This window comes from Eretmochelys imbricata, chromosome 12, assembly GCF_965152235.1.
Source record: "Eretmochelys imbricata isolate rEreImb1 chromosome 12, rEreImb1.hap1, whole genome shotgun sequence".
Classification (NCBI taxonomy): domain Eukaryota; kingdom Metazoa; phylum Chordata; order Testudines; family Cheloniidae; genus Eretmochelys; species Eretmochelys imbricata.
The window spans coordinates 40,704,270-40,718,888 of NC_135583.1; the positions used below are offsets into that span (position 1 = coordinate 40,704,270).

General features: G+C 59.0%; 1 protein-coding gene across 5 annotated transcripts; it reads left to right on the forward strand.

Moving 5' to 3' along the window:
• Window positions 1-3,413: 3,413 nt before the first annotated feature.
• TUBB3 (tubulin beta 3 class III) lies at window positions 3,414-13,005 on the forward strand. Of its 5 annotated transcripts, XM_077830902.1 has the most exons (6): window positions 3,414-3,470; window positions 9,003-9,111; window positions 10,118-10,228; window positions 11,764-11,854; window position 11,959; window positions 12,462-13,005. In XM_077830902.1, exons 1-6 carry the CDS (start codon window positions 3,414-3,416, stop codon window positions 12,837-12,839), a joined length of 747 nt encoding a protein of 248 aa, XP_077687028.1. In that variant the 3' UTR covers window positions 12,840-13,005. The 5 variants fall into 5 exon arrangements, with proteins under 5 accessions (XP_077687028.1, XP_077687027.1, XP_077687024.1 ...); XM_077830901.1 differs by lacking the exon at window position 11,959 and having other exon boundaries at window positions 11,764-11,875; window positions 12,209-13,005; XM_077830898.1 differs by having other exon boundaries at window positions 11,764-13,005.
• The last annotated feature ends 1,614 nt before the right edge of the window (window positions 13,006-14,619 follow it).

A 14,619-nucleotide genomic window follows, 5' to 3' on the forward strand; every position in this document is an offset into this window, starting at 1 on the left:
GCTGGGCCCAGGTGCCTCATGCAGTGCAGGGCTTGGAGGTCAGCGTTCCCAGGCCCAGGGGCTCTTCGGAGGGGGGCGGTTGCAGTGGAGCAGTTTGGTGTGAGGGTTTCTTGCAGCATCCCAGCAATGAACTGCCCTCCAGCTCATCTCCCTTCCTGCCATCTCCTGCCAGTGTCCCACAGGGGGGACCCACCAGGGATGGCAAGCCTGCCCCAAAAGGCAAGTACCTAACCCTGGGGAAGGACTGGGGAATCCAGAACCCAGGGGTGAGGGTGGGGAAGGGCCCCCACCCCACTGCCCCTGCCAGCTTCAGAGCATCTCTCCAGCAGCTCCCACCTCTGGTGGCACCACCAGTACCCATTAATGCCTTGCCCCATGGCATGGGCATCACTCCCCGGGGGGGCTGGGCAGTACCCCACAGTGCAGTGCGAGGGAACTCTCCTTGCTAGTGAGTTGGCATTTTCCCTTTGTCAGTGGTTTGTTAATGGAATTACAGTTCTTAGCATTGTACTTGCTGCATCTCTGAACCCCCTCCCCATGCTCCCAGCTGCACCCCCACCCCCACATGCCAGCCTGGGACAGGCAAGTCCCAATTACCCCTTTCCAGTGACTCTAGGCCCCAAGCTGTGTCACAGGGATGTAGGCTCAGCAGGCCTGATTCTGCTCTGCCTCCCTGGTGTGAATGGGACTCGCTGGGTCACTGGCACCACCCAGGAGCAATGCAGCTGCCAGTCCAGGGAGAATCAGACTCAGGGCCTGAATTGCTATGTGGTGCCTAAGGGAAGGTTGGACGGGGCCCAGCCTGATGCTGCAGGGGCAGCTGCTGCCCAGAGGCAGCTGGGTTGAGTCTGTACAGACACAATGAGGCAGGCAATACCTAGGGCAACCAGAATCATTGAGCCAGCAGGGTGGGGATGGGCCACAGCAGTTTCTCTCCCAAGCCCTGGCTGCCCAGGGGGAACCACCCCAGTACAATAGCACCCCCAGGGTTTGCAGGGCCAGTTGTGGGGCAGGCTCAGAAAAGCATCTCTCCCTGAAGGCTGTGCCCAGCCTGGCTGCTCCAGCTGGAGATCTGTGGCTGGAACAAAGGGAGGTGACTAGCAGGCCTGGCCTGCAGCGCCTCTCCCCTCACACCGCAGCTCTGATGGGGTTTTTGTTCTTTCACTCTAGCTGCAGCAGGTCCTCCCACATGTCCTCCTCGAGCAGGGGCTGGCAATTCCCCTCCCTCCAGTGGCCCCAGCAAGGGCTAGTTTTACGCTGTGCAAATATCCTGCTCAGATCTCCCCCCACCCTGCACCCTGTGGCCAGTGGAGCCAGTAAAGCTGCTGTCCCAATCTCTCAGTATGTTAACCTGGGCTGGGGCTCATCAGTGCTTTATGGACCACACAAAAGGGCTATAAAGCACCTGTCCGGCCCCCCTGCCCAGGGAATATCCCCACGGAGGGGTCCTTGCCAGCAGGTACAGTGACAGAGCCACCCCCCCACCCCCCAACACAGGATCACCCGGTGCAGGGCCAAGCAAGGCCAAAGAGACATGGTGAGGCCTGGTTAGCTGCAGCAGAGGGGTAAGGGACTATGTAAGGGGCAAGACAGGAGCCAGCGAGGCCAGGGGAGAGTGGAACTCACTTTGGCCCTGCACCCACCAGTGCCAAGTGGCTGCAAAAGGGGCCATAAATCCCCCTCCCCAAAATACCCCCAGCACAGGGGCCTCTGAGACAGGTACAGAGCCAGTTATAGCAGCTCTGGGCTTCCCCCATCGGAGCAGGACTGGGGTGGGGCAGGAGGGAGGTGGGCAAGATCAGCCTGTGTCCTGGGGCCATGGCAGCCTGAGAAGAAGAGAGGGCAGCCCTCAGGGCTCCACTCACCAACAATGAGGGTTGAATCACCAGGAGGCACGGACATCACCTCTGTCCCTGCCAGAGGGATGTGACCCAAAGGATCTGTGCACCCTAAAGTGGGTGGATCTGAGTCCCAGAGTCTGTGCTCCCCACCTGCCCCATAGTGGGTGCCTCTGAGGCTGGAGAGCAGTGCCCCTCCTGTGTAGTGGGTGCTGCTGGCGGACTCCCAGGGGGAGATGAATAAGGGGGGCCATGACTCAGTGACATGGAATAATGGCTGGGATGCAGACAGTGGCTGGGCAGGAACAGGGGCCATGCAAGGAATGGGAAAGGAGCCAGCTGCAAATCAGGATGGCAGGAAATCCTCATTCACACAATGGACAACTAGCCTGTGGAACTCCTGGCCACACGGGCTCCTGGAGGCCAAGGGCTTATTAAGCTTTCAGAACAGAACCGGCTAGTGAGAAGCTCCAGCCATCAGAGTGAGGCTAGAAACCCAGCAGAACATACCTAGAGCTCTGGAAGGAGCCGCCCTCTCCTGGTTTGGTGCAGGACGGGCTGGACAGGGAGCAGCAAGGATCCACATGCCGCCTTCTGAAGCATGGGGTGCTGGTCACAGGGACTGGTACTGGCAGGCCATTTGCCACCCCATACACGGCTCACTCTGCCTGCAGGCTGTGCGTCCCTGGTGTCTGTCTGTCTAGGCTGTGAACTCTTCAGGATAGGGACTGGCTGCTCCTGGAGCCACCTCCACCAGCCACAGCGGCCACCGCAGGCCAGCACCTGGCACAACAGGGTCCTCATCTCAGAGAGTCCTTGGGCAACTCCACAATAACCCTGATTAACCCTAACAATGCACTCTTGGGCTGATCTGTGCTGGCAGGTCCCACCTTCTGCTCGGGCTGAGGCTGCTCCTGTTTTCATTGGTTGTATAAGAGCAGCAGCTGAGATCAGGGCGCCCTGTGCCAGGCCCTGCACAGACAGGCCTTGCTTCAAAGCGCTCAGAACGGCAAGGGCCCAGACGGGCTGGGGAGGAAGGATGGAGACACGTGTGGAGACACTGGGGGCCACGATCCAGACTGGCCAGCACCCCACATGAACCCAGCGCTGAGCCCCTCCCAGGGGCCCCTTCGGTGACTTGGGCAGGTCACCCAGGGAGACTGGGTGGGTCCTAGCCCAGTGCCGGAACCACATCAGCACTGCCCAGGGCCTGCCCCCCTCATCCCCCCCCCAGCGGGGGACTCAGGCCGAGGGGCTCTGCCCCCTCCCCCTAACTGTATCTGGGGCTCCCCGGCTGCTCTCCGGGGCGCGGCAGCTGTTGCATTGTGGCGGGGAGAGGCGGCGCCGGGCGAGGGATGCGCTGGTGCTGATGCTGCAGGGATGTTGCAGCATTTGCGGCGGCGCCTGCTGATTGGTGGGCCGGGCCGGGGTGACGTCAGCGGCCGGCCCGGTGCAGCGGGAGGCGCCTATAAAAGGCTCCGGCCGGCGCCCGGCCGCTTTCCGCAGCCCCCAGCCCGCTCTGCTCCTGCGCCCCCGAGCCGCCTGCACCAGCCACAGCCGCCGCCCCGGGCCAGCATGAGGGAGATCGTGCACATCCAGGCGGGCCAGTGCGGCAACCAGATCGGAGCCAAGGTACCGCCCGGGGGGGCCGGGGGGGCGCCCCCTTCCCGGGCTGCGGCTCCGCCTTCTGCCGGGGGCGCCCGGGCGGGCTGGCCGGCCACTGGGCCGGGACGGGCCCCGCATCGCCAGCCTCAGCCCGGCGCGGCGGGGGCGGGGGCGGGGGCCGAGCCGCGGCCGGCCTGGAGGGGTGGGCGGTGCCTGCCCCGCCCCGGGGCAGGGGCCGGTGGGGGAGAGGGGCGGGCGGCTCCGGGCGCTCGGCGCGGCGGCTGGGAGCGGACGAGCCACGCCCCGGCACTGCGGAGCTGGGAACAAAGGGATGAGCTCAGCGCTGCGCCACCGCGGCCGGGCGCTCGGGGCCGGCTGCTTTCGCTGGGACCCCCGCCCGCGCCTGGCCGGGGGCTCCTCGGGGGCTAGCTGGGCGCAGCCCCGGGCCTGGGGGATGCTGTGGCGCAGGGAGACTGGCTGACACGGGGTGGTGCTCCAGGATCGCTTCTCTGCGCGCTTCCCCAGCCCCTCCCAGGGGCTTCTCCCACCGCAGGGCTGGGTGGCTGCTCAGCCCCCATCGTGCCAGGGCAGCGCACTGCCTGGGGGGAGCTGGCCCAGATGTTCTGGGGGGCGGGATGCCCGCTGCAGATGGCACAGGCTGGGTGGGTGGCACAGACACGTGACACTGCTCCCTGCACAAACCCCTGCCAGCCCTTCCTCCTGCCCTGCCCCTATCTGTGTGAGGGGCTGAGCCTGGTTCCCCAGCCCGAGTGCCAGGGCTCTGACGGGCAGAGCAGGCCTCGCAGCCCTGCTAACTGAGGGGCTAGGAGCTGAGCTCTGTCTGGCCTGCCCGTGGGGTGACTGGCATAGGCATGGCAGCTCCTGCCAGGAGCATCAAAAAAGGCAAAGGAGGTGGGGCCCTTTGTTGAGCATCCGTTGTCTGACGCCTCTTAGGAGGAAAAACTGGAAAAGAAGGAAGCCCCAAAGCTCCCTGAGATGGTGAGGGGGCCCTGCGTGCCCTGCATAAGGATGCTGCCAAGCCCGAATGTCTCCAGCAGTGGTTTAACCTGCCCAGCCACCATCAGGGATGCTTGTGTGACTGGCTTTGTTCTGGTTTCACTGGCCAGATGCCCTCCGTAATTGCAGGCTATGTGAGCTGGAGGCCAGAACCAAGGTCTGGGAGCCGAACCCTGCCGTGGGCCCAGGCATACTCTTTGACCTCTGCAGCAGAAAGCAGGGCTGGGCTGAAAGGCAGCTGCTCTAGGGAAGTCAGGAGCCCGGTGCTACCAGGCCCCTTTGTCCTGACTCTCCTCCTTGGTTGGAGCCCTGGTGATCTCTTTAGAACCCCAGAGCCCTGGACTGGGTCCTCTCTGGATAGCAGCTCGCTTTGTAGAGGAGTCTGAGGGAGATGCTGCAGCCTGGGCTTTCTCGAGCTCTGGAGAAATGGTGACAAAACAACCTCGGTTCTGGGGCAGGACAATAGCATTGAGCAGTCGTGCTCAGCCCCTCCCCCCCCCCCCCCCCGACACATCAAATGTAACCAGAAGCCTCCTCCCTACTCAGCAAGGTTCGGCCCCTCTTTGTCAGGGGTGTCTTGTGGGATCTGGAACTGATTTCTCCTCTTAGATTAGCACCATCCTGGGTGTGAAATGCAGCAATAAGAGCGGGGCATTTGTCAGCCCTCTTCCTGTGGCCAAGGGGCGAATGGCTAGTAGGCAAACCAGGCTACAGCTGGGGCTTATGGTACATGGGAAGGTGTCTTTGTTACAGGCAGACACTGAAAGACATGGGGGGAGGGGGGAGGAGGGAGGCTCACTAACCCAGTTTGGCAATTCCATGTCAATTGCATGTGTAAAAGATCTTGTTGTCCGCTTCTTGAGACACCTGCTGCCGTGACTTAGTGTGAGACAGCTAATCATCAATCAGGCCTCGGGGGGACATCTGTGCCTGCTCTGAATATAGAACAAGGCAAGTCTGCCAGGAGACTCGGCTGCTTCCTGGCATCTCCCAGGAGAGCTGGGGAGAGGGGACTGAAATCAAATCAGTGCTCGGGAGTCCTTGTGCAGCTGTGGCTGAGTGCGCCCAGTAGGGATGAAGGGGGAAAGCCTTGTCATTATCTTGGTTGCCGGGAGAACACCTGCCACTAATAGGCCAAGTGGCTGGAGGAGGGGAGGCCAGCTACTAAGTGGAATAATCAGCCCTGGAAGGTTGCCAATGCCCATTTCCAGGAGGGCTTGTGGCAGAAATCTTTGCAGCCCATTTCCCCATGTGTGTTGGGGATCACCCCCCCCCCCCGCGCTGGAAATGAAAAGGCTCCAGGGCTGCTGAGCTGGGGGCTCATCCCCATGACTTGTCTCCCCTGGCTGGGACACAGCAGCGTGACAGTGCCCTAGATTCCCCCAGAGGGGATGAGAGGAGGGGGCAGGATTGGTAGTGCAGGAGGGCAAGAGGGACTGAGCCTGGGTCCAGTCCCGTCTCCAGCTGACCTGTGTCTGGCTGGGGCAGCAAGAACCCTTGCTTAAGCAATCCTTACCTTGCTGCTCCAGAGCATGTCTCACACTCGGCACTTCAGATGTCATTCCCTGAGCACTCATTGTTTGGGGAACCTCTGTATTTGCGACCTGAGGAGACTCATTTATATGTTAATCAGCATGATGAATTCCTGGGGAATTCATAAGCCCTGTAACTGACATGTCTGCTCAATGCAGGATGCAAGCTGCTTTGAGTGGCAGCTCCATAGAGGTGCCTGTGTAGAGGTGAGCTGGAGCCATGTTTGGGTCCTTGGTGGGAGATCCGAGCACTCTCCGCTCCCTGGAGGTGAGGTGGGCTCTGAGCTCCGTGTGGTCCCTTTCACAAAGGGTCACCGGGGAGACGAGGTCAGCTCTGCACAGAGTGAGCAGCTGAACAGAGCCCCACAGCAGGTAGACACGGCTGTGTATTTTAAGATCGCCCTGACCTTGCAATCCGTTCCAATTTGTCCTCTTACAGCCAAGGCTGCTGCTGTAAATTAGCTCCGTTTTGTAATGCTGGGACACAACAGGCAGCACTGTCAGATGCAGGACTCATCCCCGATGCTCCCCCAAACACAGCTTCCCGTCTAATGCATGTTCCCCAATACTCAGTTGAGTGAGCTTTAGTTCTAGCTCAGGCATTTGGCAATGAGTGTGTCCCCCTGTCCCCCTCCACACAAACAGCACACCCCTGAGAGAAGGAAGTGTCTCTTCCAAGGATAACGCCCCCCTCCCCCCAAGGCATGCCAGAGGGAGAGGAATGACCTGTCTGAAATGAAATCAATGCAAGGCCTCTGTGCTGTGCACGGTGGGTGCGGTGCAGTCTATAGGCTTGTCTCGGCCACGGTTTCTCCAGGTAGGGGACTCTGCACAGATGGCGGCTTTTGTATTTGACTAGTTTGCCCCCTGTGAAGGCACAGTGGCAGCAAGCAGCCTGTCCGCCCCTCCTGCAGCACGTTGCTCCCTGCAATGCTGGGCCCTTGCTAAGACCTGGACAAAGCCCAGGGAGTTGAGAGCAGCAGATTCAAATGCGTTCTGGCTTCAGGCATCTTTTGAACATGAAGCCAAAGCTTCCTTCCCAGGGCGCCACTCTCCCTCCTGTCCATCCTCCTTGGCTGTCACTGCTGCCCGTTATGAAACCCTGGAGAACCAAGACGAGCGGCTCAGCTATTCTGGAGGTAACTGGAGGTCAGTGTGTTGCAGCACCATGGCTAGCTCCCGTCTGGTGCAGAGCTGCCTGTTGCTGCACTGCAAGGCAATGCCGCAGTGTAGACATGACTGGCTGCTGGCAGACCTCTGCCCCCGTAGGCCGACGGGAGCCCGGCTGAGACGCACACAGCAGGCATGGGGAGTTCCCTGCGCTGCTAAAAGGACCCGGGCTCCCAATTCTGCAGTCTGAGCCGTTTGTAAGGCATGTTGCTTAACCATTGAACCTCCAGGAACATCTCGCCCACGGGAGCACTCCAGCTGCTGTCAGACTGATGCAGCGTTTGTGCAGGATCTTAGCTCCTGCCCCAGGGCTCACTTGAACTTGGGCTTCCCTTACATGCTGGTCACTGGGCAGTTATACTGTGTTGCCGTTCCATGAAGGGCTCCTCGGCTTGCTGGGGGTTTGAATACCAGCATCTTAGCAGCCAACTCTAGCCCCGGCAGGGAGTCCCCTGGTATCTTGGCCTGAGGAGCTCTGAGCTGTTCAAGTGAAGAGTTGAGCCTGATTCTCACTTACACTAGAGCCCCTTTACCCCACCACAACATAAGGGCAGTGTCACCTGGTGGATAGAGCACTGGACTGTTCAGGAGACCTGGGTTCTATTCCCAGCTCTCACTGGCCTGCTGAGTGGCCTTGGGCAAGTCAGTTTCCCCACCTGTGAATGGGACTCTAGATGTAAAGCTTTGAAATCTACTGATGCAAAGTGCTGTGTCTCCCAATGACAAAGGAGAGCCCACAGCACAGACCTTCTTGTTGGATCCTGGCAGGTTCTTACCCCACTTGGCGTGTGGAGCCTCAACACAGGGAACAAACATTTCACAGTGGGCTCTTCAGCCAACCGAGAGGTCTAATGCCATTGCATGGCTGGAAGGGGAAGCTTCACAAATTCAGCCTGGAAAGAAGGTGTACATTTTTAACTGAGCATATCTAACCATTGGCACGACTTAGCAAGGGCCATGTTGGATTCTCCATCGCTGACCACTTGTACATCAGGGTGGGATGTTTTCCTAAGCTCTGCTCTAGGGATTACTTGGGGGCAGGTCTCTGGCCTGTGCTGTGCAGGAAGTCAGACTGGATGAGCACAGTGGGTCTGTGGATAACTGAGAATTCAGGCCTTGGTCTCCAAAGCTACCCTTGTCCCTGAGCTGTGACTTGCTTCTGGGCACAGTTGGTCCCATTTGCTGGCTCACTGTGGAGCTCACAGGTGACACCTAATCAATGTCTCTGGGTCAGTCCTCTAGTACCACAGGCAGCTCTGACTCTCCATGTGTCAGAGGAAGCTTGGCTAGGTTGTGACTGCAGAGCAATTGTCCCCTTCCCAAATCCAGTGCCCTGCCTCTGCCTTGCAATGCCCCTTGACTCCTTAGCCCTTCCTCAGGCTAGTACTTAGCCAGACTTGCCTCTCTGCCTCCAGGTAGGGGTCAGGGGAATCAATTGCCAGAGACCCCTTCTATCTAAATTGCCAGAGAGGTTTCCTGGCAGCAAGGTGTCACTCCCCAGGGGAGCGTGGTGTGGAGTGTTTAAGGCTAGACAGCATGCTAGGAACCATGCTATTGTAACCAGAGCATGCTATTGTAGGGACCAGCCCTGCACTGCGGTGTAGGGGGGCAGAGGTCACTTCAGAATCTGATTCAAGTCCTGCTCTTGGGTGCCAGGATTCACTCCACACAGGTCAAGCTGAAATCGTTGCTTGGCATTTGGAGTGGAGCAGTTTGGCTTTGTGTTCTGTGGAGAACAAAGGAAACAGGCCTGGTGCCTCTCCTAGCCCAGTGCAGGGCCTGTCACTGCCCAGGTGCCCACAGCTAACTGCCTCCTGAATGTCCCCTGCTCTTTCCGCAGTTCTGGGAGGTGATCAGTGATGAGCACGGGATAGACCCCAGCGGTAACTATGTGGGAGACTCCGACCTACAGCTGGAGCGGATCAGTGTCTACTACAATGAAGCTTCCTGTAAGTCCTGAGCTGGCTGCTGCAATCGTCCCGGAATGGGCTGACTGGAGCAGTATGTGAGGTCACGGGGTTTCCTCTCTGGCCCTTAGCAGTGCTGCCCAGGGATACATGTACTTACCCTGAGGCTCCTCTCCCGTGTGCTCTGGCTGATCCTCCACCACAGTAAAGGGAAGCCCTGACCCCTCAGCCCGGGGGGAGCTGTTGTAACTTCCCAGCGTCTCCCAGAAAAGCCCCCACTGTCTCCCTGCAGGCCAGCAGGGAGGTTTGACACTGAAATGGAGCTGTTCTGGGATGTCTGGCTGGTCCCTTCCATGGCCGCCTGCTCCCCAAGGTGTCATGGTGTGGGAACGCTGGGCAGGTGGTGTGTCCAGCACCTGGGGAGCAGTGGGAGTCTTGCCCCTCTCCTGGCATTCCCTCTTCTGGCCAGTCCTGGCTTGCAAGATTGTTTTGGGAATAGTTCCCTCTCCTCATCCCAGCCAGAGGCGGTTAAGGCGATGCCAGCTGGTTACTGTGGTGCAGGGCCGGCGGCTGGGGTTAATGGGAGGGCAAAACAGGCCCCCGACTCTGTCTGGAATGGACACTGGCGTGGGGCTGAGTGGACTCAGTTGGTGGTTGGCTTGTTGCTGGAAACGCCCCATCCGCCCAGAGGGGATATGACGACTGCCTGGGCTCCTGCCTCTCTTTGTGGCTGCTCGTTGGAAGGGAGGAGATGCCTTCGGGGTGCAGGAATGGGGAAGTTCCCAGCCCTGCCCCAGTGCACAGAGTTCTGAGCTTGTCCCCAAACCCAAACGGCCCTATGCCGGTGCTCCAGCCCGCAGAACAGAACGAGCTGGGCCCCATTCTAATAGGGACTGGAGCACCACGGAGTAGAGGGTGCTGCCAATGCCTGGGGCAGAGGTTGGTGTCTCAGCAGATGAGCTGGCTCTTCTGGACTCTAAGGCTAAGCAGGGGAAGCTGGTCCCATGGAGCCTGCCAGTTTAGAGGGAACATGTGGTCTCTTTTCCAGCTCACAAGTATGTACCCCGGGCGATCCTGGTGGACCTGGAGCCCGGGACCATGGACAGCGTTCGATCGGGGGCATTTGGACATCTCTTTAGACCTGACAATTTCATCTTTGGTACGTCCCAGCCCCGTGCTGCTGCTCTAACCCTGTCCTGCCCTGTGGCACTTCTCTCTTGGCCCCTAGCTGGTCCATCCTAGCTGCCCACTCAGCGCTCCCTCTCCCTGCTCCCCACGACATGCTGTCACTTCTCGCTGGGCCGTGTCTACCTCCCTGTTGTTCCAGCAGTGCCTACGGGCCGCTTAGCAGGAGGTGCTGCACAGCATGCAGATGGTCCCAGCCCAGAAGGGCTTAGTCTGAGCAGAGTAGCCAGATCGGGGCGGAGGAAGGAGACTAGCAGAGTGACCAGTGATGGGGCCAGTTGCCTGTTAGAACCGCATCTCTTGGAGGGAGGCGAATTTAGCTTGGGGGGAGAGAATAAGCTCAGTGGGAGGAAAGTGAAGGAAGAGAGGACCTGGGAGGGAAGTGGGTGAGTGGGACGGGGTGAAGAGGGTGGGGGGTAGCTGAGATGGAGGGGCAGGGCTAGAGCAGACAGCTGATCAGCCCAGGGCAGAAAGTCTAGCCAAACCTGTGGGAAGGTCACTGAACAGGGACGCTGAAGGCAGGGGAACGTAGGAAAATGCCCCTTGTTCTTTGCTGTCCTGGGCCAGTCTACATGAGACGCGCGACGTCGGAGCTGCTGCAGCGCGGCTGGTGCCGGGGCAACGGGGGAGCCCGCTCCTGCTTCCCGAAATTACTCCACCTGTGCACGGGGCAGAAGCTGGGTGGGTGGGAGAGCATCTTGCCCACATAGCGCCCGGGTGGACAGCGCTGAGGTCTCCAACTTGCGTTGCTTGGGGGTGGGGGGAGGCTCGAGCGAGGTAGGTTATAGCCACATAAGCACTCGTAGGACATGCGATCAGGTGCTGCAAGGAAGAGCTCGGCTGCAATCCATGGTCCTGCCAGGCCCTCGCTGCCTGCCCATGAGCTTAGCCCCATCTCTCCCATTGCCCAGGAAACACAAGCAGAGTGTCCAGGAACTCCAAGAACATCTCCGAATTCACCACAACCACCCCTGCCATTCCCCTTCCTGTCCCCCTCCCTTCAGGGCCTCTACCCTTAGGCAAGGCTGAATTTTTCTTTCTTTTCTGTTCTGAGATCTTGCGCACTCGGCTGGTGGCTCCCCAGTGCCTGCCCTGCTACACAACTAGCCTATAAGCCGGTCCCTGGGGCTGTCTGTCCCTGAAAGCTGGCTAGTTCAGCTCTGGGGAAAGCCCAAAGGTCATGCTATGGGCGTCACCGTGGGGGGCTGATCACCTCTGCCTTCCAGTGCCTCCGGACTGGCACATGGCTGCTCTCAGTGGTGGGTGGTGCCAGCCTGAGAAAGTTGATCCAGGCAGCTCCCGGGCTTTGTTCTCATGCAACATCTAGCCTCTCTCATAGCCCAGCTCTGTGGCACAGCAGCCCTCCCTGGCATATTGTGTCTGTTGAACCCAGTGGCTGGGCACACCCAGGAGAGACCGAATTCCTGCAGCAAAAGGCTCTGGTCACTGTTCACACCAGACTCCCTACTGATGGAAGCGAGGCGATCCACTGTCTCTTTTCCCCCACAGGTCAGAGCGGTGCTGGCAACAACTGGGCAAAGGGGCACTACACAGAGGGTGCCGAGCTGGTGGACTCTGTCCTGGACGTGGTGAGGAAGGAGTGCGAGAATTGTGACTGTCTGCAGGGCTTTCAGCTCACCCACTCCCTGGGCGGTGGAACTGGTTCGGGCATGGGTACCCTCCTCATCAGCAAGGTCCGTGAAGAGTACCCCGACCGGATCATGAACACTTTCAGTGTGGTGCCTTCCCCCAAGGTGTCCGACACGGTGGTGGAGCCCTACAACGCCACCTTATCCATCCACCAGCTGGTGGAGAACACGGACGAGACCTACTGCATCGACAACGAGGCCCTTTATGACATCTGCTTCAGAACCCTTAAACTGGCCACACCCACCTACGGTGACCTCAACCACCTGGTCTCCGCCACCATGAGCGGCGTCACCACCTCCCTGAGATTCCCTGGCCAGCTCAATGCTGACCTGAGAAAGCTGGCAGTCAACATGGTGCCATTTCCTCGCCTCCACTTCTTCATGCCAGGCTTTGCTCCCCTCACAGCCCGTGGCAGCCAGCAATACCGAGCCCTAACCGTCCCCGAGCTCACCCAACAGATGTTTGATGCCAAGAACATGATGGCTGCCTGTGACCCACGTCATGGCCGCTACCTGACTGTGGCCACAGTCTTCAGAGGCCGCATGTCCATGAAGGAGGTGGATGAGCAGATGCTTGCCATCCAGAGCAAGAACAGCAGCTACTTCGTAGAGTGGATCCCCAACAACGTCAAGGTGGCAGTCTGCGACATCCCACCCCGGGGCCTGAAGATGTCTTCCACTTTCATTGGAAACAGCACAGCCATCCAGGAGCTCTTCAAGCGCATCTCAGAGCAGTTCACCGCCATGTTCCGGCGCAAAGCCTTCTTGCACTGGTACACGGGCGAGGGCATGGACGAGATGGAGTTCACAGAGGCAGAGAGCAACATGAATGACCTGGTTTCAGAGTACCAGCAGTACCAGGATGCCACAGCTGAAGAGGAAGGGGAAATGTATGAAGACGATGAGGAGGAATCTGAGGCCCAGGGTGCCAAGTGAAGCCTGTGGAGTTGGCCTGCATCAAGTTTCTTACCATGAAGGTCAAGCTTCTCCAGCACCCTGCTGTCCAGCATAGTCCTCCATCTTCGCTACCTGTTAGCTGAGTACTAGACAACAGCTATTTAGTTGCTTCTGATTAAGGGTTCCAAATTTTAAATCATTCAGTATTTACTAACCATCTCCCCTCCCCATCCTTGAGTTAGCGCAGCTGTACCCCGTCCTCATCACTCTGATCATGTCGATGACCCTGATGTTTGAGGATTTTTTTACTGGTTTGTCGATTTTTTATTTTTTTGGAATACTTAATAAATGTATTGCTGTCCAGTACGTCCTGTGCAAGACTGTCCTTGTTCCAGCCCCAGGACTTGGCAATGGGGCGTCAGACAGGTGGGTGTGGTAGGGAGCAGGGGGGTGCCGCTTGTCAGTTGTGAGCAGCGTGGGGGTGCTGTCCATCTCCATGTCGCAGGCAGCACATCTATTCAATTCCCTGGGGGCTAAAGCAAGGGGTTTGGGAGGAGCCTAATGAGGGTCTGTGGGAGTTGTGTGGGTGTCTTAAGCTGCTTTGAAATGCCAGCCTGAATCCAGAGCAGGCAGACCCTTCTGAGCCACCCGCAAACATCACTTCCTAGAACTGTCCACAAAGGTCACGCACAGGACAGCTGTGTATTGTGCCAGCCAAGGACTCCCCGCCAGTTTAGTCTGTTCCTCCATGGAGCAGAACTGGGTGAAGGCAACGCTCCCACTCAGGCCCATCGACAGGAATTCTGGGCGCCAGGGTCAGGGCCATCCCTGGCGGGGCAAAGCCTGGGGCAGAAGTGATGAATCCATCACTTCCAGGTCTGCCTATGGGGGCCCCCAAAAGTGCAGGGCTCAGAGCGGTCTCACGCACCTAGGAGACCTGCAGCCTGCCTGGGCAGTTTCCTCCTCCCTCCCCCTGCCCCCCATCAGTGGGCCTGCACCCACTCCACAAACACCCCTGCAACTACATTGCTGGAGTTAGCAGGGGGCAACTGTCTGCTTGTAAGAAGCATTTATCCTTCAGTCCTGACACCCCAGAGCCCTGTCCTGGGTCTGAGTTGGCAGAGGGGCCAAATGACAGATGTGGGACAAAGGCTTGCAGAATCCTCCAGAGGAGGCTTTTCTGGCAGGATTTCAGTTCCCTGCCCCATGCTAGCCAGGCCCTGCGGGCTCTGCAGCAGGCTGGGCCCAACTCTATTACGGGGAAGTCTCCAGCAGAGGGGGGTAAAGCAGACGACAGAGGCTCTTCCAGATGCAGCATGGACTGACTGTCCCCCACATGTGCTTCACTTTGCCCCTACACTCTTAGGACGCTCTGGCTGTTTGGGTTGATAACTGCTTTGCAGAGGGGGAGACAGGTGCTGGAGGCGGCCCGGTGACGTGGGACCTATGGCATGCTGGCAGGCTGTCTGGAGTTGTGCTCATCCCACCTTTGGGCTGGGGAAATCCACTTCTGATCACTGCTGGAACAACGAACAGCGAGGTAGTGCCCATCTCTGCTACTGTTTCAGGCTCTGCAGACTCAATGCTGCTCAACCTGCCCCTCCATGTGCAGCCCGAAGGCACTTGGGTTCTGGAGCACCATCTGGGGCAATGGCTGGATTTTTGCAGCATCTTCCATGGCTGAGGAAGGGTGGAACAGCCCTGTCAAAGCTCTAGAATTCAGCCCAATGCACATGAGCTGGTACTGCCCTGAGGGTAGGATAGAACTGCCTGTTCCGGGGGTAACTCTAGAATGGTTTGGGTTGGGAGGGGTGGCTGA